The sequence below is a fragment of the Lissotriton helveticus genome, chromosome 4_1 (genome assembly GCF_964261635.1).
Source record: "Lissotriton helveticus chromosome 4_1, aLisHel1.1, whole genome shotgun sequence".
Taxonomy (NCBI): domain Eukaryota; kingdom Metazoa; phylum Chordata; class Amphibia; order Caudata; family Salamandridae; genus Lissotriton; species Lissotriton helveticus.
Window position 1 is genome coordinate 364,202,103 of NC_136063.1, and position 27,918 is coordinate 364,230,020.

Sequence of the window (27,918 nt, forward strand, 5' to 3'; positions counted from 1 at the left end):
GATTGCATCGGGTTGGTTAGGGAGAGTAAGATGTCGTCGGCATATAGACTGATCGTGTGTGTGTCCCCACCGAACGGGATGCCTGTGATGAGGTTATGGTGCCTAATGCGGTGGGCAAACGGCTCCATATATAGCGTGAACAGGAGGGGGGGAGAGCGGGCACCCCTGTCTGGTTCCCCTGCCGATCTGGAACTGTGGAGAGGTGTGGCCATTAACCCGGACTGCAGCGTTTGGGTGGCGGTAACAATTAAATATGCGGTTATGGAGGATTTCTCCTACCCCGAACCGCTGTAGCACCAGGTCCACATAGGGCCAATGCACCCTATCGAATGCCTTCTCTGCATCGATGGTGAGCAGCATGCAGTCCGGCCTCGTCCGTGACCCAGCCTCAATAAGGTGAAGGACCCGTCTGGTGTTGTCGCTGGTCTGCCGTTGCGGGATGAAGCCAGCTTGATCGGGCTCCACCAGTTGCTGCATGTACGGTGCCAGCCTACTTGCCATAATGCCGGTGTATAGCTTCAGGTCGATGTTGAGCAGGGAGATCGGCCGATAGGAGCTACAGCGGGTGGTATCCCGCCCGGGTTTGGGAATTACCAATATTGACGCTTCCAGGAGATCTGGGGGTATGGCGCCAGGTTGATCGAAGGTGTTAAAGAGGTCTCTCAGCAGTGGGGCCACTTGTGGGCAGAAGGTCTTGTAAAAGGCCGCTGTGTAGCCGTACGGGCCTGGTGATTTCCCCAACTTGAGACGGGAAATCGCCGAGATTACCTCCTCTAGGCCGATGGGCCGGTCGAGGAACGTTGTCTGCGCCTCATCCAGGGATGGGAGGGTGGCCTCCTGAAGATAATCATGGCCAGTCTGTAGGTCGAGATGGTCCGCCATATAAAGTTTAGTGTAGTAGTCACCAAAGGCTGTGGCGATGGCCGCGTCCTCTGTGATGGGGGTGCCGCGGCTAGACTGGATGGTTTGGATATGTTGCTTCTGGTGCTGCTCCCGCAATCTACTCGCTAGCAATTTCCCGCCGCGATCCCCGCCGGTATAATATGTGTGTCTGAGGCGCATAGCGGCATATTCGGCCACATCCTGGTTAAGTGCTGCCAACATTTTCCGCTCCGTACACAGCTGACGCCATGCCCGGGCCGCTCCAGTGCGCTGGTGCATCTGCTCCAGCTCCGCCACACGCTGTGTAAGTTCGGCTCTCTTCTGTGCGCGCTCTCTATTGTGAGCCGTGGCTATAGAGATAAATTCACCACGGAGGACTGCTTTGAGAGCTGCCCATTGTGCGGCTTTGGAGGTGTCATCGTTAGCATTGTGAGTGAGGAACTGAGCTAGTGCCGAATTAATCCGTTCTAACATGGTTGGATTCTGCAAGAGACCATCTCGCAGCCGCCAGTGTTGCTGCGGGGCGGGCGTGTCCGGAATAAGAAAGGACGCCACCACCGGGGAGTGGTAGGACAGGGAGGCCGGGAGGATCTCCACGTCTCGTGCCTGAAGTACCAGCTGGGAGGAGCACAGGAGGTAGTCAAGTCTTGCACATGTTTTGTGGGCCGCGGAGTAATAGGTGTACGCCATGGCCCGTGGGTGTGAGTGTCTCCACAGATCGGTGAGATCCAGATCCGAGAGGTGAGTGTGTCCTACTGCTGATAGAGCCCGCACCTGTCCGGACCGCTGGGCAGAGCGGTCTGCAGTGTTGTGAAATACAAGGTTAAGGTCGCCCCGAGCAAAAAGTGTGGATGTGTGGTGGCGGTGGCAGCCTCCAGGGCCGTGTGCAAAAAGTTCTCATGACCCTCGTTGGATGCATATATAGTACCCACTAACAACGTCTGAACCGCGACTTGGAGGCAGTGGACTAGCAACCTCCCCTTGACCTCTGCCTCTTTCTGCAGGACCCGCCCCTGAAAGGATTTGGCCACTAAGATTGCCACTCCGGCTACCTTTCTGGACGTGGACGAGAAGAACTGCCAGGGAAAGGCTCGGGACTTGAGTCTGTGTTGGTCTTTGGGCAACAGGTGTGTTTCCTGCAGGAGGCAGATGTCTGCCTGCGAGTGTTCCAGGAGGGATAGGACCGCCTTGCGCTTGATGGGGTTATTCAGTCCTCTCACATTAAGCGTGAGAACAGTTAAAGGGCGCGACATTCTAAGCGGTCAGTTGGGTTAGCTGCGCGCTGCGTCTGATCTGCAATAGAGAGGTGTGCCGCCGTGACCATGGCATACTGCGGTGTGTGCGTATCGACCGAGGACACCAAAAAGGAAACTTAAAATTCCGTGGACATGGAGAATCCCCCCCTTCTCCTGCTTCCCTCCCAACCCCAACTCGCCCCCCCCAGCCTCCCTCCCCAATCTCAACCGCTGTCTCCCCAACTCCCTCACCCCCCCCGCCATACTCCCCCAAACAACCTCCCATAACTCCCCACAGTCTCGGGCCTATCAGGAAAACCGGCGAAACGTAACCAGTGTATGTGCACATGGATTGAGCTATGGACTTCCCCAATCCCTCCCAAACTCCCCTTGATCCCCTCCCAGCCCCAACTGACAACCCCCCAAAGAACAACCCCCAAAAAAACAAAGTAGTCCTGGACCAGTCACAGGTTCGTGGAGGCCCATCGGTCAAGTCAGTAGTGGGTAACGTGGCCTTAGCAACCAACAGCTTCCAATGCCAGATCCGCTGGATCGTAGTCTCGATCTAGCTTAGGGTATCGTAGGGAATGTGGCGGCGTCAGTCCCCCGGCCCCTCCCCCCCGTGTGGGGTCAATGCATTATATCTACCCCCAAACCTTGGTGTGTCAATCAGCACTTGACGTGTCTTTCACCACTTCCTGGATGGCGGCTGCTTGTTCATGGGCTACTGTCGCAGGGTCGGGTTTGAGGCCTTTTTTAGGAGGGCGACGTCTTCTCACCCGTTGCCATCCGTCGGCTTGTGAGGATGTGGGTCCCTCTCGCAGGCGCTGGGACGACAGTCCCCCAGGCATGACCTCCTCCTCCAGTTCAATGTCCAGCAGGGTGCAAGCATCTCGCAGGGAGCGCATCTGGTGCAGGGTTACCTGCCATTTGAAGATAATCCGGAATGGGTGTCCCCAAGAGTACGGTATCTCTTTGGCCGGAGGAAGGACGTGACCGCATGGAAGGACTTCCGCTTTTGGAGCGTGATGGCCGAGAGGTCTTGAAATAAAGCTACTGCGTGGCCCCGGAAGCGCAGAGGCTGCTTCAGGTGTGCCTCACGTAGGATGCGTTCCTTCAAGGGAAAGTCTGGGAGAAATGCTAGAATGCCCGGCGGGGGGGCTGTGTCTCGCCTCGCCAATCCTACTCTGTGTGCACGGTCGATACGGACCTCGAAGTCGGCTGGATCTCCTAGAATCTCCTGGAAGAGGTCTTGTAAGTAGCAGGTTACGTTGTTTCCCTCGGCTTTTATTGGAACACCCTGCACGCGGATGTTGTTCCTCCGGGAACGGTTCTCAAGGTCCTCTGTGTGTGCCTGAAGGTCCACTTGCTGTTCCCGGAGTTGGAGCACCTCTTGTCGTAGGAATTCAACCTCTTCACTGCGTGCCAAATCTGCGGATTCCACCGCCGCCACCCTCTCGTCCAGGCCATCCACATCTCTGCGCAGTTCGCATTGCTCCCCGGCCAGCTCTTGCTTCAGGGTCATTAAGTCGTCGCGCAGAGTATTGAATAGGGATTCCAGGAATGCCCTTGTGATAGGAGCGCTCCCATCCTCCTGCACCAGGGCATCTGACGGAGCAGTGGGCGAGGGAGGCGTGCGAGTCTTGTCCCCCTTCACAACGTTCCTGGCCAGCATGTCAGGTATTGTGCGGCCAGCTCTGCGGTTGGTGTTAGCCATAGTCCCAAGACCCCTAGTGGCGCAGGGAGTGCAGAAGAACCCCCGCCAGGGCACGGTAAGCGGTTTGGAGTCTGATCAGGGCGGTAGGGCGGCCAGGTGTATGGGTTCCCTCGTAGAATCTATGCCCATTAGGCTTGCCAGATGGAGCGGCGGGCAGGGTCACGCAGCCAGGCGGGCTCGCCGATCGACGAGGCTGTGCAGGTCCCCGAGGGCGCCAAAAAGGCCGAGCCAGGCCTGGCGGGTTTTAATTCACTGATATGGCGGACCGTGCTCTCCTACACAAGTGGGGGGCAGCGCCAGTAGGAATGTGCCGCGACCATGTGCCAAGAATGTCGGTCACACTGGCCCCCACCCGATAAGCCCACCACCGGGTATACGCCGCTCACCATGTGCTCCAGTTGGTCACAACCGAGTCCTGTATCCTGCCACAGATCCCCCCCGTCGGCCGCGGGCGGGCGGGCCGTCAGTGCAGCAGGCCGGCGGTGGCGGCGCCCTCACCGGCTTTGGTCCACCGGAGGAGGGGGGCCCTCCACGTTGTCCCTCAGTAGCCCTCGGCAGTCTTGGTGTGTGGCGCCACAGGGCGCAATCCAAATCCCCGGGGCTGCCGGTAACTCCTCTGTGTCGCAGTCGAGCCCCGCTCACCTTAGGCCGCACTTCCGGGGCCTCGATTTTGGCGTTGGGCCCTGTGCTGTCGGGAGTCCGCTCCGCGCACTCCGAGAGGCTCCTGATGGCAGCGCACCAGAGGCTGGGGTCGATCGGGCTGTCGGGCCTCTCCGCCCGGATCCTCCGCCTCTCCCAGGATGCCGGGGACTCCCGTGGTCCGTTCCGGTTTCCGCGACCCGCCGCGCCACGTGGGCCCGTCCCCGCTGTTGCTCCCAGGGGTTGTGGCCGCCGGCCGGCAGGTCCCGGGGCAGGTCTCTGGGCAGGGCGGCCTCCGGTCACCACCGCCTGTTCGTATACCCCCTCAGTCTGGGTCCGCCAGAGCTCCGTCGGCTGATCACCGTGAGTGCCCTCTCACAGCGCGACGGGAAGGCGGCGTAGCCCCGGGCGGGACTCGGTTCCTTCACCGGCGGGGAAGCCCAGGCGACCGGAGCTCGCCTAGTGTGAGATTGCTGCTCTCCCCTGCGGTACCGGGAATATGTCGATGCTCAGAGGGGTAGAAAGGCGTTATTTAGGGGCTGACATGGGTCAGGGCCGGGGAGCCTCGCGATCCAATGTCTGGTTAGGTCGCCATCTTGGCCACGCCCCCCCTTAATACACCTTTAAACTTGAATTCCTGGTTAGAAATGAGTAGGTGTGTTATGTTTTATTTATTTGGAAAAGTGATGATAAATCCTCTTTAGAGGTAAAGATGGATTTAATTTTACTATTCTACAAATGCCACTTTCAGAAAGTGGATTTCTTTTGTTCTTACTGTTATGTATGGCTTCAGCCTGCCTCTAATGCACGTCTGGGATGGGTGACAGCTTCACTTTGTGCATTCTCTCTATATAGCAACAAATACAAGAAGGTTAGGTGTGTCTGAGTACTCATCTGCATCCAGATGGCCCTTCATGGACAGGAGAGAGAGAGGAGCTGACAGTTGCATCTCAAACAACAGTGTCTTGTCCCCACACAAAGGATTGATTACCCCGCCACAGATAGTCTGGAGCCAGGGCTGGGAAGAAAGGGCTTCTGTGCATTTCAAAGACCCTTCTTTGATGCCTGATTAGCCAGAAACCAGTCCCATAATGCTTGTTTCCGGTCCAGGGAAGACATGGCTTGGCAGTTAGGGCTGGACTGTTCCCATGAGGCACAGGGTCAGACTGATTTGCATATGGCCATGTCTGAACTGGGGGGGCGGAGTGAGCTAAAGAATGATGATGGATAAAACCCAGATCAGTTGACTAGGGGTGAGTGCTTGCAATGTTCAACACTCTGTCGATCATCCCCTATCCTTTTGCTTTGTTTGCCCTAAGTTGGTAGGGTATGCCCACATGTGGGTCCCTTGCTCATTTTGCCACTGGATTCAAGATAGCCTGGCAAATGACGGCTGATTAGCCAGAAACCGTACTCAGGATGCTTGTTTCCGGTCCAGGAAGACATGGCTTGGCAGTTCCGGCTGGGCTGTTTCCATGAGGCACGAGGTCAGACTGATTTGCATATGGACATGTCCGAACTGGGGTGGTGGAGTGAGATAAAGAATGATGATGGATTAAACCCAGATCAGTTGACTGGGGGTTAGTGCTTGCAATGTTCAACACTACGTCCGTCATCCCCGTTGGTTTTGCTTTGTTCACCCTAAGTTGGCAGGATATGCTCAGACGTGGGTCCCTTTCTCACTTTGCCACTGGATTCAAGTGAGCCTGGCTGATGACGGCTGATTAGCCAGAAACCAGTCCCAGGATGCTTGTTTCCGGTCCAGGGAAGACATGGCTTGGAAGTTCGGGCAGGACTGTTCCCATGAGGCACAGGGTCAGACTGATTTGCACATGCCCATGTCTGAACTGGTGTGGTGGAGTGAGCTAAAGAATGATGATGTATTAAACCCAGATCAGTTGATTGGGGGTGAGTGCTTGCAATGTTCAACACTCCGTCCATCATCCCCTTTGGTTTTGCTTTGTTCGCCTTAAGTTGGCAGGGTATGGCAAGACGTGGGTCCCTTTCTCACTTAGCCACTGGATTCAAGCTGGCCTGGCTGATTACGGCTGATTAGCCAGAAACTGGTCCAGGGAAGACATGGCTTGGCAGTTCGGGCTAGACTGTTCCCATGAGGCAGAGGGTCAGACTGATTTGCATATGGCCATGTCTGAACTGGGGTGGTGGAGTGAGCTAAAGAATGATGATGGATTAAACCCAAATCAGTTTACTGGGGGTGAGTGCTTGCAATGTTCAACACTCCGTCCATCATCCCCTTTGGTTTTGCTCTACCCCCAGTTTAGAGGCACAACAGGGTATAAGAACAGGGTCTGTGACCCCTTCAAATCAGACACTTCTGGACCTGTAACTGTACTCTATCAGAAGAACGGCCGTGCTGCATCAAGGACAAATACTTTCTTGGACTGCTGACCGGGAAGAACTACTTTTCTCTTGTGTTACCGTGCTGCCCCCTGCTCTCTCACCCTGCTGAGAGAGAACAAGACTCTAGTTTTAAGATGGGTGAATACGATGTCAATGAATGTCATGATATGTGCAGGCATGATAACTGCGATATCAGTAAATGCAATATGAACGTATGCCATAGCCTGTGCCCACATGCTAGTGAAGCAAAACAACGAACTGCGGCTGTGTGTGACAATTTACCAACCAATGCAGGGCCACAAATGATGGCCTTGCGTTGTTTTTTATCATCCATATAGTAGTTTACATAGCTCACTGCTAGGTCACTTTTTTATTTTGTTGTACATGAGTACATAAGGAAGATGGTTTTTGTTTGACTTTTCGGCACTGCTTTATTTTGTGAGGGAGAGAGCATGCAAAGATAAATTATGTAAATTAAGATGCCTGTTTGTTAAGTATCTGTTTAAATGTTTCCAGTAGCATGTGTTCATAAATGGGTCTTTCAATTGTTTATGTACTAAATCTGAAACTTTGCATATGCAGTCTAGTTCATTCTTTGGGCTTCCTTGATACTTTTAGTAGTATTGTGCAACAAGATATCACTTGAATGTTGGGCCTTATAACTTTATAACTAATTCATACCATCACTTGCAATAGCAAAAAGAATCATCTACATAGCTTAATGTACATTTCTGTGAAATTTCTTTACAATCCATGCAGCCATTTTCATGCTATGTGAAATACAAATGTTTATGTAAAATTCATTTGATTTCACGAATGTTTTGAGGCCCCCTTGACTAACCGATGCAAACTCAGTAACAGGTGCAAAAGGTCCGCTAAGTTTTGCGGACCGTCGTTAAACGGGTGCAAAGCTAAGGGACAAAAATCCAAGAAATCCCTATCTCTGGTAACCCTAACTATAACTTATAGATAGATAGATGGATAGATTGATAGATAGATAGACAGACATTTGAAGACAAAAAGGACATTGATAACGTCTTCAGGGCCATGTCTAAGCTAAAAGCCTCTAAAGTGCCTGTATGCAGTGAAAGCTGTATAAGGAGACTTCCACTTCCCCAAGAAAGTGCTTTGTGTAACATGCATTGTCACATATAAAAACAGAAAAAGAAGTAAACATTACATCACTGAGAAACCAATCACTTACTCATATCCATCAAACTCACTCAGTTCCTCCAGAATCATCCACTTTTCCCGACATAAAAACAGTAAGAGAAGAAAGGTGATCTTCACACAACTCCATTTAGGAGGGAAAAACCTATCGTGTACTACCTTTAAGTAAAATACCTGTTTCCTGTGGATGCAATAACAATTTCATCTCCAACATTCCATGTCACAGCATCTTGTAAAATCAGTGTGGATGACCCTGCTTCAGCAGTCTGAGCCAATCGAGTCCAAGTCACAGGGACCGGCAACCCTATGATAAAAAAAGCCTTGTTAGTTGCTTTTAGCATATTCAGACTTATTTCCGATTGTTTTTACTCCAGCTGAATGTTTCAGTAAGCGTCCATGTACACCTATGTGAGACAAGTGCGAATGAATTAGCTAGCTATAATATAGTAAGATTCTTGACTATGCAACTGAAATGTTTGTCAGTTTTCCAAAGGCAAAGCATAGACAGAAAAATATTTCAATCTTTATGTACCAAAAGCAAAATTACAACAACATTCACCGAAATGCTGTGAGTTCTACCCTTTCATTGATATCAATCTGTTAAGCATAAAGTAAGGTTTTATAACTATCTGTAAAAAAATGCATCTTTTTACGGGCTAACCAGGCCCGGCTCATGTGCTCTGAGCTAAAGCATGTTTAAATTGGCAACAATCCTGAGTGGCATATTTAACATACATATAAGTCTCAAGTATATGGTACAAACATGTTTCAAGGGTATGCAAGTTAAATGCCCCTAGTGGATTTCTGCACATATTGTGGCACTCCTAAAAGTGACCATGCATAGCATGTCTCCAGGCCTGCTCCTGTAGCACGAGTAAGACGTTTTACAACTGCTGATTCAATTTGGCAAAATAGACATTTTTGCCAGCATAAACCTTCCTTCTTAGATTTCGCCTGCACATCGCTTGAAAACTTTTGTATTTACCAATGCTTGCTCCTCGTCTGCTTCTCTTCTCAGTTTCCCAATACCGAAATACTGTTAACATCCACTTTGGTGGAACAATTTTTTCACGTCCTCTCCGCTCCCGTGATACTTGTTTTTCCTGCTTTGGATGTTGAGCAAACCCTTATAAGAAATTTCCGGCATTTGTTTAGATATTTTTTATTGCAATGCCCGGTTATGCGTTGGTGCTTCAACTACTTTTTTTTGTTAATGCTGCATACCATTTACTTTCATGGGCAGCGTGTTACAGCTTGCTTTGGGTGCCTTTGTTTACAGGTTTTTTTTATTGTAATGCCCGATTAGTTGCTTCATTCTTAAATGGTTTGTGTGTTTTCTTCACTAGATTGGTAAATGCATTAGATTCTACCTCATTCCAATTCTATTTGCGTTTTACGCCAATACTAGACTTTCTGTATATACTTTCCCCTTTGAAATATGCACTTTGCCCTATTATCACCTATCTCCAATATGACCCCCGCATAATTGGGATAGCCTTGGGAGCTTTAACGTTCTAGTCCCTCACCGATTTCCATGCCTTTCTATGTGCACACCACCCTCACATTTGTTGAATGCTCACTCACACAGTTCCTACTTGGTGCACCACTATAAGCTTTTTTGTCAGCCACTACATACGTAGTCCTTTGTGCTTTTCCTTATGAATGGCCACTAGCCGTCCTGTGTGTTTCTTGTCGGGAATACCTTCATTTACTCCCGTCACACCTAGGAAGAGGTAATTGCTCAGGGCAGGATATGCAGTACCAACATTAACCCCTTGACCGTAGCTCGAATTTCGACACGGTGCGGCTGATTTATGGCGTGGGCGTGGTTCGGACGGCCCCCCGGACATCCACCGCACACGTCCACCATGACATCGGACGGCCGGCAGCCGTCCGACGCACACAAGGGGTGAATAATTGCATGCGTTGCCATTGGCTGACATTGGGTAGGTGCATAATTGTTTTGTAATTGTCTTGTATAGCTCCATATCAGCCTCACTTACTGATTCTATTTTCCTTGCCTTTGATAGAGCAGTAGTAGCTTTGGACACGGTACAGTGTAGCAACCTTCTACATTGTTTACTGTACCTTGGCATGTAAAGAAATGCTGGATATTTCTTGTCATGGTTTGCTCATCCTCCAAAGTAGGAAAAACAAGTATCACAGTAGAGGAGATGACTTGAAAAATAGTTTGCCCTAATATATTAGGGAAGAGATGGCTTGGCAGTTTGGGCTGGACTGTCCCCATGAGGCACAGGTTCAGACTGATTTGCATATGGCCATGTCTGAACTGGGGTGGTGGAGTGTGCTAAAGAATGGTGATGGATTAAACCCAGATCAGTTGACTGGGGTTGAGTGATTTGCTCAAACGCTCTGTCCATCATCCCCTTTGGTATTGCTTTGTTCGCCCTAAGTTGGCAGGGTATGCCCAGCCATGGGTCCCTTGCTCACTTTGCCACTGGATTCAAGATAGCCTGGCCGATGAGGGTTATGAACCCGAAACTGGTCCCAGGATGCTTGTTTCCGGTCCAAGGAAGACATGGCTTGGCAGTTCGGGCTGGACTGTTCCCATGAGGCACAGGGTAAGACTGATTTGCATATGTCCATGTCTGAGCTGGGGTGGTGAAGTGAGCTAAAGAATGATGATGGATTAAACCCAGATCAGTTGACTGGGGGTGAGTGTTTGATTTGCTCAAACGCTCCGTTCATCAGAATTTTTGTGTTTACATGTTTTTTGGGTCAGTTTTATATAGCGCAATGACCCAGAAGGTATTGGAGTGCTTTACAAGAGCACCAGTTACATTGCACAATGACACAATCATTTTTGGTTGGCACAGGGAGATTAGGTGATTTGACCAAGCTCACAGGATGTTGGGCCGATGCTAAGACTTGAACCTGAATCCCCCAGCTCTGAAGTCGGCAGCTATAATTGTCCTCCCTTTGATTTATCCCAATTGCCTCCCTTCCTTTGTTTACATAGAGCCTATGTGCCCTTGACAACACTGATATTTAGGATTTTGCCCTCATGCTTTGGATGGAAGCAGATATGTTATGCCTTTTTATATAGCTCCTCATTGGGTATCCTTAAGGTTGGTGTTTGGGCTCTGGCAGCCCCCTGCATTTTCTATGGGGCCTAAAACACTTCTTTTTTTTTTTTTTTTTTTTTTTTCATTTTAAGAAATTTTTATTTTGTTTCAGGAACATACAAGAGAATTATAACAAGTCATATATATCAGTCAAATAAAGCAATACAAATGATATAGAATGACTATGAATATTAAATCAATTAGGAGTGAGGGGGGAGGGGAGAAAGGAAGTTAGAAAAGAAAGCTAGAAAAGAAAGATAGAAGTAGGAAGATAGGAGAAGGAAAAGGGAGAAAGAAAGAGAAGAAGAGAAGAGGATACAATAATTAAACGGAGGAAAGAGAAGATAAATAGTTAGATAGGGGAAGCCAGAGAAGATCAGATTTAATTTTCAAGGGTACAGAAGAAGAAGAGGAGGCAATGGCAATTCGATGTTCATCACATATGAAATTCCACCAAGTGTGAACAGACAGTTTGCAATTATCTTTCCAACAAGACAGAATAACTTTGAGAGCAAGAGCAATGAACAAGTCAAGTAATTTTGCACTTGATGGAACAATGTCAAGGTCATCGGAGTCAGTACCTAAAAATACAGTAGCAAACGATAATGGAACAGAAAAATGAAACATGCGCATGCAAATATTCCAAACATATTTCCAAAAATGTAAAACTGAGGGGCAATCAAACAGTTGATGTTTGAGTGTACCAGGTTGCAAAGCACAGGACCAACAAAGATCACTGGATGATGGAGAAAACTTAGCAATACTCACAGGAGTAATAACAACTCTATTGTAGATAAAAAATAACGATTGTGTAATACGAGCAGCAACTGAAATCTTAAACAATTTACTCCATAAACGGTCCCATACAGCAACAGGTAGAGAAATAGATAAGTCAAGTTCCCAAGCACTTTCAGTAATAGATTTAGGTCTAACCTGAGCATTCGACAATAATAATTTATAAACTAGGGCAGCCTAAAACACTTCTAAACAAGAAGCACCCTCCTACTGCTCTGGAAGACAGGCGTCTCCCAGCCGCGCAAGCTAGCGCTCCAGGCAGTGTGCAATGCGTCTTCATAGCTGCCTAAGAAAAAGGGGGAGTCCTCCAGGAGATTCCAGTTACCTTACCAGAGTGGTTTACCATCATCTGAAGAAAGACGAAAGAAGGACAACGGCGACCTGTGAGCTGGACAGTTGGGGCAATATCAGACCCTGTTTTGCGGCTGATGAGGGACGGAAAATACACTTCTCGTGCTGGCAGTAAATAGTTGGCCGTTTGGCGGGGAACGATAGCGACGATGCCAATTATGACCTATAGGTTAAGGAGCGCTTTAGGAAACTTGGCCGGCAGGGATACGCAGGTTTCAAATCGGCTCTGTTCATTATTTACACTTTTGTAGTGTGATTAACGTGACTTTGGAAAGGTGTTGTATTGCGACAGTTGAATAGCGCTTGTGGGGCATTGAAGTTGAATAGCGCTTGTGGGGCATTGAAGTTGAATAGAGCTTGTGGGGCGTTGAAGTGTTTACTTGCACGGATAGTAAGCTATGGCATGTATGGTGCGTTGTTGGAAGAGTTTTGTCTTTGCTGTGAACCTTCATTTAGGAAGTGTTTGTTTTATGTGCGTCACTAAATCACGACCAGAGCGATACACTGCTATCAACGAAATATTATTTTCAGAAATTTACACTTTAAAAAAAATATATATATGTAGGGTCCAAGAACCGAATCCTAAACTGCTGTGGGCAGTAAGCTTATGGGGATAGAGAGGAATAACTATTTCTGTTCACTTAATAACGTGCTGATCCCCGTACATGCAGATAGGTCTTTGCCCACATCTGTCAGTCCAGGTGCTTGTGTAGGTACCCACCTCGTTTGTGACACTTGTAGCAACATGATGGATGATGGGTGGTTTTCAATACATTGGTGCTTTTAGCGGACAAATAGTGGATGCTATGTTAACCCGTATGTAAAGCCCACCATTACTCAAGGGTGGCCAGCATTGGAGAATTCATAACAAACCATTAGAAACAAGATAGTTTTTAGTTGTTGGAATTTTATATGGCGTAAACTTGACCCAAAGGTATTGGAGCACCAGTTACATTACACAAGGACACATTCATTTTTGTTTCTAGGCACAGGGATATTGAGTGATTTGCCCAGAATTACAGGATGCTGCGCCGATGTTGATTCTCTAAATTGGATTCCCAGTTCCATGTTTTGAAGGCTTTACGGAATTGCAGCTATGAAAGTGCACATTTCCTAGAGCCCTCTAATATTTCTCTTTCAAAACAAGAGTCCACTGTTTTAGGTTCCACATAAAGGCAGCTTTAAGCTGTCTGGTGTTTAAGACCTGTTGTGGACAATATCAATACGACTAGTGGTCTTTGTGTCAGTCCTTTGTTTACCTCTGATTGGCATTCTTGTCAATATTTTTTACTTACTCTCTATTAAATGGCTTTCCTTCCTCTCCTCCTGAAGCATAGCTTCTTGGCGTACTTTAAATTGGATGACTTGGATTGAATCATCTTTTGTCGGCTGCTTACTTATCCAAACTATTACATGCTCATGATTTGAAGGTCTCCTTCAAATTCCAGAGCATTTGAAGACGTTTTCCTTAACACTACCACCAACATAATCAAAAACACACAACAACCTTGAATCTGGGAATCTTTAAAAAATAGCTCTCAACTTGATTCAAGTGGTCTCTGGACTGACATACTCACATCATTTTCTCCCTAATATGACAGATCATAGTAAAGGAACATTGCTCCATCACCTAGAGCCATCACATCTGTTTCTATACCAACCTCGCTGCAAGCGCAAGCCCTGATTCATCTGTCATCTATGTATTACTTATGAAGCCTTAAACCATGTACTTTTCTCTTGTTAAACACAGTAAATTGTATGGCAGCCTGCTCACTGCCTGTTATTTCCATTAGACTATTGAAATTGCAAGTTATAACACTTTAACAAAGTTTCAGCAAGTCACCAAGCAACAACTTACAATAAAAACAGCTTATTATTAAGCATGAAACGTAATGCATTTACCAATGCTTGTTAATACTCATAAGTCACCTCTAACTAGGCCCCACATGTCAACAGGTGAAGGTTCATGTATTCATTTAAGAGTTGTTCACTGCCAGCCCATTTACAATTGAAAAGTGTGTGTGCAAAATATTTAATACACTGCACCATGTCCTATGGGCAGTCTAGGGCCTACCCTAGGGGTGACATATGTATTTTACAGGAAGGTTTAGGACTGGAAAACTGTTTATTTTTTCAGGTGGAAATGGTGCTTTAAAACTGCACACAGGCTGCAATAACAGGCCTGATATGCGTTTTAAAAGCAATTTAGGTGGGTGGCACAATTAGTGCTGATTGACAACTAGTTGTGTATCATTTACATGCCCTGTGTACATGTAGTACCATTTTACTAGGGACTTAAAAGTAAATTAAATGTACCAATGGGGTGTAATCCAGCGTACCATGTTTAAGAAAGAGAGCATTAGTACACTAGCACTGGTTAGCAGTGGGAAAGAGTGCGCAGTCCTGAAGCCAGCAAAAACAAAGTCAGGGAACACAAGAGAATGGAGAGAAAACACCGGGGTAAACCATGCCAAGGATGTCAGGTCCAACAGGTCACCTCTGGGATCTTTTGCCGAGCTGGTTGGGGAATGGTCAGGAGTATCATCCTACACACAGGCTGGTGATGGGCATACATGTGGCACATGTAGTAACCCCTTAAGATTACCTCTGAACCTGTGGAAGACAAGAAAAGGACTGCACCTGCTGTTATGAAACATGAAGAGACCCACAAGGACTGGACCTGCTCCCATCTGTACCCAAGACTGAGATGTGGTTTCCAAGGGTCAGTTGGCTGATGTCTTATTGTGTTACAGCGATGCAAAAGCTGCAAGAAGTTAACTTTACTAAAGAGCCCGGCTGACTGATCCTGTCATGAACCCTGCTGGTGAATTCTACTGGAGTGAGTCCTGACCTCCAAATGGTGTCCCTAAGGTCCCAGAGCCCTTAGATAACTGTTAGTGCTCACTCCTTCTGCCCAACCCCAAAAGCTGAGCCTTAGAAACATTTTCAAGGACTTTTGCTTGGAGAACCGACAGAAGGCTTGGACTGGCCCACCAAATCAATCCAACAAAGATATGTTAATGTTGGGCCAAAGATTCAGGTTGCTCCCACTTGGAACTTTTCTGCAGCAGCGAATTGATTTCAGTGGGACAATGAAGAGAATGTACTCAGCCAAGTGGAGGCCTGTTTGGCTACAGCGTGTAGCTTTGCCCTGCTGGAGGGATATGAGCTCCAAAAAAGTGACTAGGGGCCTAATTATGAGTTTGGCGGTCCATACTCACTGTCCATACTGCACAGTCCATGCTGTGAAGGAAGGGGCATTGGCATTCCCATTGAGGTGGCTTTTTAATAGGCACTTACGTGGGAAAACCAAAGGACCACCTGCCACAGCATGAGAAAATTTGTGCGGTGGGTGATGCATTTGGCAGTGTGGAAGCGGGGGGGTGGGGTGCCACCCCACTCCAAAACCACCAAGTCATAATCAGGCCATAAGTATGAAGGTAAAAACTGTCATTGTGCAAAGGTGCCAAAAGTATCCGTCTGGATTTTCTTTGGGCGTGAAACTGAATTTTCTCACTTGGAGCTTTCCTGCTCATCAGCGGTCAACGGCAGACCAAGTCAACAGCTTCACCAGGCTATCTGCGCTAATGGAACCTTTTATTAGCCACTGCCAGCTGCCTTGCCCCACTGATGAACTTTGACTTCTGTTTCAGAGACTAGGGGGCTGATTTAGATTTCGGCAGACGGGTTGCTCCATTACAACAGTAACGGATATTCCATCCACTGAAACATAAATCCCATAATATCCTATGGGATTTATATTTTGACGGATGGGATATCCATCCCCGTTGTGATGGAGTAACCTGTCTGTCAAAATCTAAATAGGTTTTTAACACACATTTGGAGAGGCAACGTTTAAATCACAATTTCTGGCTACACATGCCATACAATTTAGAAATAGAGAAGGCAGGAGTGATGGACGTTCATTTTGAAGATCATAAATATTTTATTTCATTTCAGTGCATCCACAGCCAACGCGTTTCGCCCAACACGGGCTTCTTCAGGTTTTTTTTTTCCACATTAGCAAGTTTGACCTTCCTTGTCAAACCCCACAGGGTAATCCCTTCCACTTAAAATTGACGCCTGGCAAGTTATAGGACACCGAAGCCTTTTGCAATTGGAGTTCATATTTCTAGTATACGAGTATCCATATATGTTCCTAACGAACCTCTTTATTCAAATCTCGTTATGAAGCAGGAGTTACTCTGTCACGTGCTGATTAGAGCACTGGCGACACTCTTGTCAATATGACGATCCGACGCGTGCCTCGACGCGTGCCTCGACCCGATTCCGTGACACGGAATCGGGTCGAGGGCTTCGGTGTCCTATAACTTGCCAGGCGTCAATTTTAAGTGGAAGGGAGTACCCTGTGGGATTTGACAAGAAGGTCAAACTTGCTAATGTGGAAGAAAAAGCCCTGAAGAAGCCCGTGTTGGGCGAAACGCATTGGCTGTGGATGCACTGAAATGAAATAAAATATTTATGATCTTCAAAATTCTGCGTGAACGTCCATCACTCCTGTCTTCTCTATTTCTAAATTGTATGGCACTTGTAGCCAGAAATTGTGATTTAAATGTTTCCCCTCCAAATGTGTGTTAAAAAAGTTGTATTGTAGAAAACCAAGTTTGGTGGCTGGTTTTATTTATTTATTTATTTTTAATTTATATAGCGCGTAATCACCCCAGGGTCTCTAAGCGCTTTGCCAGGTATATGCCAAAACAGTTTCTAAAAGCCGAACATTAAACCTACAGCCCCCCCCATGCTTGCTGAAAAAGCACTGTTTTTAATTTTTTTCGAAAGGGCAGCAGGTTGGATTCCTTGCGCAGTTCAGTTGGTAAACTATTCCAGACCGCTGGAAAGATGTTAGAAAAGGCACGACCACCAAGAGTAGATAGTCTTAACCGCGGTTGGGTTAGAAGGGTAGCATCAGAGGAACGCAACCTTCTCCCGGGTTTATATGGGGCCAGACGGGTTTTGATGTAATTTGGTGCCTTCCCATACAGGGCTTTGTGTGTAATACAAAGCCCTTTAAACAACACCCTCTGTTTGACGGGCAACCAATGAAGTTCACGCAACAAAGGAGACGCATGCGTTCTCCTTGGTTTCCTAAAAATCAATCTTGCCGCATCGTTCATGACAACTTGCAGACGATTCAGATGTTTTTGCGGAAGCCCTGCATATAGTGAGTTGCCATAGTCCATCCTGGATAAGATCATGACAGATACGGCGCGCCTCAGGGTGGCAAAAGACAGAAGTGAGGACATTTTCCTTAGTTGTCGGAGGAGACCAACACACGTGCCCACCACTCCTGAGACTTGCTTTTGCATCGTCAAACTCCCATCCAGGGAGAGGCCCAGGCTTTTCACCACTATTGCAGGTTCCGGGGGCGCTCCAAGTTCTAATGGCCAGAACTGGTCATTCCAGGGGTTGCCCATGATCGTGATTGGCAACACCTCGGTCTTATCTGGATTGATTTTCAAAGAATTCAGAGACATCCAATTAGCTGTAAATCTTAGGATATTCTGCATTCTTGCGTGTGCACCCGGACAATCTTCCATTTGGATAATGATTTGGGTGTCGTCGGCATAATTGTATATTTGACAATCCATCTGATTGAGAGCCGCAATCAGAGGTTGTAAATATACATTGAATAGGAGAGGGGAGAGGGCAGAGCCCTGTGGTACCCCACAGGTGATCGGCACTGGGGTTGAGGATAGATCTGCTAACTGGACTCTCTGAGTTCTCCCTTGGAGGAAGGAAGAGAGCCAGACGAGTGCGGTGCCCTGGATGCCTAGATCCCTCACCCGCAGCAGCAGTTGACTATGACAAACGGTGTCAAAAGCCGCTGAGAGGTCCAGTAACACCAGGGCCCCAGGGAGTTTCCTGTCAGCTCTGTTCCTTAACTCATCCAGGATAGATAACATCACTAGCTCCGTGCTATGATGCGCACGGAACCCCGCCTGGTTTTGCTCCAATGTGACATTTTTCTCCAGATGGTCAGAGAGATGCGTAAGGACGTGCTGCTCCAGAATTTTGGCCAAGAATGGTAACTGCGAAATAGGCCTAAAGTTCTTCAGATTTTTTACGTCCGCCCCAGTTTTTTTCAGCAGGGGGATCAGCCGTGCCTCCTTGAAGGAGGATGGAACCTGTCCTGTTTGTAAGGAGTTGTTGAGGAGAGTCAAAACATCTTCCTCAATACCTGGCATAGCCAACTTAAATATCTCCGGAGGACACGGGTCGGACTGAGAACCAGATTTGACCCGCCCCACGAGATTTAACAGTCTGTCCTTCGTAATCAAGGGCAGAGTGACCAGGGGGTGATCGAACGGACGAATGACCGGAACGGTCTGGAAAGGACAGTCCAGGATTGGGGTATTGGCAATTTCTGATAGAAGGTCTTTGATCTTAGTGGAGAAATAGTCCTGACATTTTTGGCAGTCTTCTTGCTTGAAATCTGGACTCTGCTCCTTGTTTTTCCTGAGTTCCGTGAGGACCTTAAAGATTTCTTTTTGTGGGTCCGAGGCTCTGGAAAACCTGTCCTCATAGAACTCTGCTTTTCTTAAGAGGATAGCATGTTTATAGGAGGCAAGCTCCTGTATTTAGAGACTCCGTGCGTTGAGACTGTAGTCCTTCCGCCGTGCTCTCTCAGATTTGCGTAGAGCCCTCTTTTTTCCCCTACTTTTTTCCCCTAAGAATTTCATCGTACCGTTTTAGGAGGTGGGCAATAGTTTTTTACAGCAGCTCAAAACAAATTAATCTGTAGGTAGTGGTAGATAGTGCGGTTTCTATCTCTGCCACCGAATCTCTTGTTAAAAATCTAAATAGGTTTAAAGTCAGAAGTTAAATCTATATCCAACACAGGCTTCATCGCAGCTGGCTTTAAACCTTACCTTTTTCACTGTCTAGCAAGAACAGTTGCCCTTGTTTGGCGCATTGTGCCTTTTGTTGCTGAAATGTTATTAAAACCATAACAATTCATATCCCCGACTCTCCTTCTTTTGATTTTTACAGTTTTGTTCTCATTGTGATTAATATTATCTATTTTTGTAAATTGGAGTGTAATTGTTATTTGGTGGGGCATTTTAACTGTTTGGTACTTCTTAATCCTTTGCACATTTTTCAAAGTGAAGCCTGCCTGCTCTGTGCCATAGCTACCAGGGTTTGAGCTCAGGTTTAAATTACTTAAACTTTTAATGGACTTAACATGATTAGTGACACTATTAATTGTGGTGGACTACCACCCACCATAACATTTATTTTTTATTTTTTATGTAATGCTTTTTCTCATACTAAACATGTCCCCTTGGCCAAAATCGCTTACAAATGGCACATTCCTGTGGAAAAACAGTATACAAAATCCATTCTTTTATTCTAGAATCTAACTGGGTTGTGTTAGCCTCAATTTAGACAACATAAAGTCCAACACAACCTCTTAAACGTTTATGAAGAGCTTTCAATACTTAACGGTTAAACACATCAATGAAAAAAATCAAAATGGATCCAGTTTATTAAATGGAATAGGGAACTGATAATGATCTAAATGTTTATAATTAGAGAAGTATGGTTTTGCTGATGGAACCTGGTCGAGCAATCTGTTCTTTGGCTAGGAAAAGTGAGTGCAGCAGAATCTCAAGTGAAAGTAGTCATATGCCTACTACTCTGTATCTTCAAAGTAGAAATTGTAGCTAGAGAAGAATCTTATTTGGCCATGGGCAGTATCTTATATGCTTTTCAGTATATATTCGCCGAGTAAGTATTTTTATTCACCTGTTGTGTTTTAAACCATGCTAAAAGACAGAGAGGGCTTCAGATTTAGAAATCTTACCGTGAAGGTCAAGGATTCCTCCTCTTACTGCAAGAGTCTTTGCTCCATAAAGAGGAAGTTCTTTAGAGCGCAGATGCCCGTGAAGTGTGATTATTGCCTTATGCTGAAACGGGGCACCTTCTGTCCCAATCTACAATAAACACATGGTAAACAGAAAGCTTAATATCCAGTCACACAATGTTCAATGTAGAAAATGTAGGAAGTGTTGTATCTATATCGGACATTTCTGGCCAGTGACAGTTTGATTCCTATATCAGAATATGAATTAGAACAATAGAATGATATTCAATAAAGATTACAGGTAATAGGGCAAAAAGGTCAGTAGGAACAATGGCCCATGCATCCTATGCAATGCTCGCACGTGGACAAGGGAAATTACTTATTTCATACAGGAAAAATAAAACATTAAAAAACAAAAGAAGAAAAACCCAACTATACGTTATAAATCAATGATTTTAAAATTGTTTTGGGATTCATTTCAGATTTTCTTGCCGGTTCTGCTATATAAATGCCTACTTTTGTGTAAGGTTCAATTATTCTGCAGTACTCAACCAAAAAATAACTGAGTTTAGGTAAAGCTTAAGATCATGTCAGTACTGACACATCATAATACAAGCAAAGGAGTCAAAAAGCATTGAAGCACAGTCCTGTGGCATTTAGAACGTCTTTATAAGCCAAAGGAAGTTTTTAATTAAGGCCTTGGTAAATTATTGAAAAACCATCACCCCACGATGCACTCTTTAGTTAACAGTACCTGAAATGAAGATTCACTTTGACCAACATTAACCCGTTGCACGCTGATGACGGAACCGCTCCATCATCAGCTGCGGTGGCGCTGTGCTGATGACGGAGCGGTTCCGTCATGGCCCTGCCGGCACGCCTGCACGGCGCGGATTCCGCGTCTGCGTGCCACGGATTCCGCGCCTGCGCTGGGCGTTCTATTGAGCGGGCGGGGCCATGACGGAACCGCTCCGTCATCAGCACAGCTCAACCGCGGCTGGTGACGGAGCGGTTCCCTCACCAGCATGCGGCCGCCCCGCCCCCTTAGCACTGCGGCGGAATAGCCGCCGCAGTGAAGGGGTTAAATAAATATGACAACAGGTGCTTCATCATTGTGTACCTGAAGAACTCCGCCTTCTGTTATCAGAATATTCTCTGCTTGTAATTCGATGTCAGCTTCATCAAACACGAGAGTTCCTCCTGTGTGAAAGTGGGAAAGCAAATAAATTGATTCAGCAAGTATTAATTCACTTTTATTATGAGGTGGGTTCCATTAGCCAGATAAAAAATGTTTAACGTAGTAAATGAAAAAAAGAAAAAGTTCGCATAATATGTACAACCAGTTTTAGGATTCGTCAAAATATTACTGATTGCAGAGTTTACAATTCCATAAGGAATCCTACCTTAGAAGGTGTATATTGGAGGAATCCCTTTCAAATTATGACTTTTCAGCAGAGATATCAATGTTTTGCGACTGAAATGTCACATAACTTTGCTAGTGTAAAGGCTCCAGAGTTAGGGTCGTAAGCCATTTACAAAAGTCCTAAGTGAATAAAAAAAGTTTGTTGAGGTGTAGGCAGTGGTTCAGGAGACCACTGACAACTCTTCAACAAACATTATAAAATAAGTAAAAACATGTTTTAAAACCCCCCTGATTTGATCTGATCACCAACATGGTGATCATCTGTCCATTCATGTGGTTGCATCTAATTGCAGTAAATAATTATTTGTGACCAACCTCATTAATATTCACGAGGTAGGTTGAATTGTGACCCACTTTGAATGGATATTTGTGAACCAACTTATTAATACATAGGTTGGTCTCAAAATCATTTTGGCCTACAATGCAGGTGCATAAGGTTCTGCAATAAGTAAGCTACACAGGCGATGGGCATTTATGCAGATTCATTGGCACCAACCTACAGCTAATTGGCTAGGGAAAAGACAACATTTTGCACCAGTTGGTCAGTCCACATATCACTTTGGGACCAGTCGCATCAGTGAAATATTTTATGTTCAATTACACCTGCACAGGTGTAAAATTGTGCGTCATTGGTGCCATCTGTAAAACGGACCAAGCTGCTTTGGCTCTTTTCATAGTGGGCCCGACTTCTTGCTTATTGTTTTTGCCTAAATTATCTAATATCATCATAGGGAAAATGAAAACAATTACAGAGCCACACTGTTAGTGATAACTGATTTCATCTATTCATCACACGAATCTTCCTAATATCCAAAGGAAGTTTGAAAGAGCCATACCTACAAAATAATAAATGTGTAATGAGGTTTGACTATCCAAATTTATCAAGAAAGCAGGTGTACTGATACATTTAATATCTCTCATATAATTGTTCCCTTCAAATAAACCTAATACGTCGGTAGACAGCCATGAGGTTCATGAGTGGGAAATCACTGTGATTCATTAAATGTCAGCAATCAAATGGTTCAACATCATAATGTAGAGAATATATAAATGTCCTATATTACCCCACTCTACTAAGAATTGTGGTTAATGTTTTTAATACTCGTGCAAAGCAAAACGATGCAGCAATTCAACATTTATACATAAGTTGAGATTATATTGAAATGTAATGCAAAGCAGAAAATACGATTTTCTCTAAAATGTGAAACTGGATGCACCAACTTTGAGGACAATATTGTTCACATAATTAGTATCTATGGGCAGCATGTACACATTTTAGGAATAGCGAGTATCCAACAGAATATGAATGTGATTGCTTTTTATTAAAGCAAACCTCTTTTTTTTTAAATGCAACCTGTTTCCCTAAAAAGAAAATGAGATGCGTTTAAAAAAATATAATTAAACATTTACATTTTATTTTTTTAAGAGCAGGCTGTGGTCTAACTACTGTCAACTCTTAAAAATATTTGTTTCAACATTATCAAAGCGAAGGGGGTCCCATGGGGACACCTTCCCATTTCAAATGGTTACCACCACTCTTGATGTGTTGGTAAAAAATTAATGTTTTGCCACTCTAAGTCGGTATCAAAACATTCATACATATCACTGCAATTCAGTATTTGGAAGGAATGCCTAAACACGCCCTTCCAAATACCTAATCACTAAATACAAATGTGGGTTCTGAGTTCTAGCAGTTGTAATCATTTTTATTGGAAAAAATAAAAATTAGGCTATGCATTATTATTAAAGGCCAGATATGAGTAAGTGATGAAGAAAGGAGTTGTATGGAAGAATACACTTTTTCTCTATGGTTTGCACATTTTCAAACTTGTTTACATTCATTATATAAAGACGTTCTGTATTTCCTAAAATTCACTGCTATCTAGGGCCACGATACACGCGGTGCATTTTCCTACATTGAGCCGGGCGCACCTTTAAAAAGGTGCGCTAAGTTTAATGAAGGAAAAAGAGTTGCATTATAGAGAATGCGCTGCCCCCAGGGCAGGAGCAAACTCTTGCTGCCCTGGGGGCAGCGCATTCATGTGAACTGGGGAGCAGCTACTTTGAAGCCACAGTGCAGGCGGCAAACCGCCTGCACTTTTAAAGGGGGATAGAAATCCCCTTGCTGGCAGGTGCATTCCATAGGACCCCCTTTTCCCCCTGTCGAGGGGTGGGCGCACTGTCAGTGTGCCTCCTGAGGGCTTCTTTGCCTCTGCACCCACGTCAGTAATATGGCGTGGGTGCAGAGGCAAAGAGATTCCCTCATTTGCATGGGGCACAACCCCGTATAAATGAGGAAACTCCCCCTTGTGGTTAAAGATGGTGCTGTATGTGCACTATGTGGACCAGCGCTATTGATATTATTAGAAGGGAACACACAAGTGTCTCCGGCCCCTTCTGTAATACCAAAGTTTCCCGGGTGGGGGTGCAAAGCGGGCGCAAACGCCTGGTGCACCCTGGGGCACTTTATGCACTATGGCCCCAGGTGTACTTGTTGATAGAGAAACTGTTTCTAATACACGAGAATAGAAATAGGGAGAAGATATGTCTGACTGTGCAGGGAATTCTGTTTATGATGAAGACTTTGAGCATAACCCCGTAATATAGCATAGCTTCTTTAGGCCCAAATTAATAATATTTGTAAGCGTTCCACTGTTCAATGGGTAGATATTAGATTTCAGATGTGTTCAGAAATCTATTTTCCTATCCTTTATTCAATTCTTTGAACAAAACATAATCTCTTTTGCGGGCATTCTTCTCTGTGATTTCAGGTATTTCAAACTGAGTACTTTGCCACATCACTAATCTCCTGCTTAGTTAATTTGTTCATTAAGTCTGGTATAAGGCTGAAATTTGGAAAACTTTAAATTTACCTTGGATGACGAGCATCTTCATTAGAGCGGTGTTTGCATCCAGCAGGATTGTTTGTCCCTCGGTGATAACAGCCAATGAGCCGTCATCAGGAGGTGTTTCACCTCCCCAAGTGTAAATGGAGGACCAAACATCAATGTAGAAGAAGTCAGCATTGTCCTGCAACAAAGGCAATGTTCTTATATTAATAAACATACAATCTTTCATGCCAATGAACCCAATGGAGAAAGCTTACATAAAGAATATTATTGAAGAACTTTGTAAAAGACGATGCTCCAAACTATGCTGTTAGATTGAGAAATGTAGTTCCAATCATAAAGTAAAGGGTAACATAGCATTATATAATCCCTTAAAATAGCTTTTGGTGATATGAAAGATGTTCTGGTGTTAACTTTGATACCTCTGTTGTCCATGGTTTGGAGTTAACAAGAAGGAAAGACTTCTCATCTGTATAGTATGCTATATACTTGATGTTCATTAGTTTTAGAACTAGGTGTTGGTGGGGTGTCAAGTGCTCTTACAGTGTTGCTTATGTGTGTTTGTCGAACAGGATAAGTGCCAGCGATACATTTAATGGTGGGAAGATACACTATACTTCCCTAGTACCATCCTAGGAATGGTGAACACTAATTTAAAGGTTTGAAGCACACGCCATTCATTCATTAAGTAGACAAATTATCTGTTGTCCTGTTTTCATGTGTTGTGTTTTATTTCATCTTCTTCAGATGATCTTCTTTTAGGCTTAGCCAACACATGTTTCGTTGTATCCAGGAAATATCCCTACAACGTCATCAGGGCTAAAAGTAATGCAAATGGCAACGTTGTATTCCAAAAATTATATATAACACAGTTTTCATAGAGCAATTCCCTTACATGCTCTTAACCAAACTTCAGGCGTTTAAAGCACCATCACACTCAATATGCGAACTGATTGTCATTGCCAACGTGGAGACCCATGGCAAATTCATATTTAAGGTTAATATGACTAAATGCCTGTGACATATTTTATTTATTTACAAATTTTATATAGCGCGAACATGACCCAAGAGGGTATCAGAGTGCTTTACATTTAGAATTGTTGCGTTACAAGTTACATCAGATACAAGAGCATAGTAAGGTACAGTGCACATAAACAATGTTTCAATAATTCGATGGAGAGAGGGGAGGATGGAGTAATAGTGGGGAGACGAGGAGGGACTATGCCCAATGTATGGCTGGGTAGGTGACGGTCAAGGGGGAAATCAGGGCCAATCTCCTCATTAGCTGTCAAGCAGCTCCACCGGTCATCAGCCATGTTGCTCAGGTCTCAGAGTTCAGTAAAAAACAGTTTTTAGTTTATTTGATTTGCGGCGGTTATATAGCGCTATCTAGACCCGGAGGTAACTGAGCGCTTAACCAGGGGAAATGAAATAGATTCCCACCAAATACATAAAAAATCCTTTCAATATTTGTGTATAAACACATAATTCATGACATGAAAAGAGAGTATGACTATCTAAAGTGATCTAATAAATCATGATTGATGTTCTGGATGTCACTAATGACGAATATAGTGCTAGCAAAAATTAAGATAGTCCCTGTATTTGCTGCAAAATATACCCATGGAAAACCTTAAAATGTGTTTAAGAAATTACATTACATATTTGGAGAGCTGTGTTTTGTCTTTCATAAGAGAGTGGAGGAATGGTAGGCATACATTGTTGAGGGTATTATATAGCATGCCTATTGCAACATGTAGTCCTAAGGGTAATCAGGCAACCTGATCTGGCTACTAGCATAATAAGGAACTAATTGCACTCACAGCACTGATGTCATTACCATTTCTATCTACTGCACACAAATATATGCAACCAATGATGTCTGAAATGTGTGCAAAATATGGAACATAGTTACCAAGATTCAGGCATTTCATTAAACGTATACTGCTCTATCACAATTGTGGACAACTGTTTTGATGGCAAAATCTTCTTTCCTAATAAATTAATATTAATGGTCACGCAGACCTACAATCCTCATATATATATGTGGGGGAGGTAGTTTCCTGATTTTTAGAGATTTGTGTGAAAGCTGTACTTCTTATGGATAATCTTCAGCAGATTCCTAACCTTAAAACTATTCCCAAACTCTGACCATCGAACTTGACATCATTGGCAGACAATAGGTGTCAATCAGCAACAGGAAGGATTTAGCTTCAGGCATTGCTTCAGGCAGTATCGTTCTTCATAAGATGAATTCAACATTTCTACTAGGCCACAAAGTCCACTCTCTAAGGGAAGTGGTCAATCTGGTGGTTTGTAGCCTACTGGAAAGCATTCAGAACCATTTCCTAAGTGATGACTTGGATCTACTGAAGCAGATCGTGAAGTGTGGTTTGAATACCAGGTCACTGACCACTGATATGTCCAGATGCAGTCAACTTGTTCTTCACAAGATGTCTACGCCCGGCTGATTGACAGCCCATTTGAGGTGAGCTGATTTTCATAAAGAATGCTGACTCTTGCCATTGGAAATTGGCTATTTCTAACACTGGTGATCAGCGGTGAGGATAGAACTTCTGTTTGTGCAGTGCCATGCAGGGGCGTGGTGTACACTACTGTTCCACATCTAAGAACAATTAGAGTCAGTTCTTCCTGATTGGCCCTATTTTTCTGTTTTCCAAAAGTATTTCCTACCTCACATTTTTGGTGCCTGTTACTCTTGCCTGCCAGAATGGAGTTGGATATCAATGGCATTGAGAGCTACAGCATGACTTAGCTGAACATGCTGTTGAGGGAGCTGGGGCTGAGAATCCCTAAGGTTATCTAAAGTTGAATTAACAGATAACCCTCAAAGCTTGGTAGGAGGTCCACAGAATGTGAGTTACAGTCCCTGAGGATGATGATGAGGAGGATGCCATGGATGAGGAGGAGAAAATAGAGGATGAGGCAGACTACTTTGCAGCTCTAGTGCTAGAGAAAACAGGGCCCTGGTTATTTCTGACACCATAATTGGGGCCCCATGAGGGTGATGGCCTGGAGAAGGAGTGGGAGGAGGAAGATATATTGGCAATGGCTCCAGAGGAGAGGCAAGAGCCCATAGAGAGGGAGTCCCCTGTTGGATCCAATCCAGGAAGCAGTGGCCCCTTCCACATCCTGTCCCGTGAGGAGTTGAAGGACAGAAGGCTGAGAGGGACCTGAGGCTGCATTCGGCCCAATGGGCTTCAGAGGAGAGAAATGTTGAGGTTGAGAGAACCTTGGAGAAGAAGAGACTGGCCATGAGGGAGAGAAGGATGGCCCATGAGTGCAGTCTCAAGGAGCTGGACTTGAAAGCCGAACAGATGGTAGATTCCAGTAGGAATGGTGGCAGTGAAACTACATTGCCCAGTGGTGGAGGAAGGATCAATACACCCATGGACTTTATGTTTGACTTCAAGTAGGGGGGTGTCCTATGTAGGTTGTTTGAGGCATGTGAGGTTAGTCTAGATGTGCATAGGATTACTCAGGAGGATTGGGGGCAGGTATATGGAAGCACATGCCTAGTGAAGGTAAGGAAGCCCTACCGGCCCTAGAGAAGGAGACCCTTTG

General features: G+C 45.3%; 1 protein-coding gene across 1 annotated transcript in view; it reads right to left on the minus strand.

Moving 5' to 3' along the window:
• The window catches only part of LOC144828000 (fibrocystin-L-like), a 1,506,874-nt gene that overhangs the window by 557,579 nt on the left and 921,377 nt on the right, over positions 1-27,918 (minus strand). The window contains exons 45-48 of the mRNA XM_078686147.1: positions 24,358-24,514; positions 21,182-21,261; positions 20,062-20,191; positions 8,179-8,308 (exon numbers count right to left, since the gene is read on the minus strand). Coding sequence (XP_078542273.1) covers positions 8,179-8,308; positions 20,062-20,191; positions 21,182-21,261; positions 24,358-24,514 — 497 coding nt within the window. The remainder of the gene's footprint in view (positions 1-8,178; positions 8,309-20,061; positions 20,192-21,181; positions 21,262-24,357; positions 24,515-27,918) is intronic.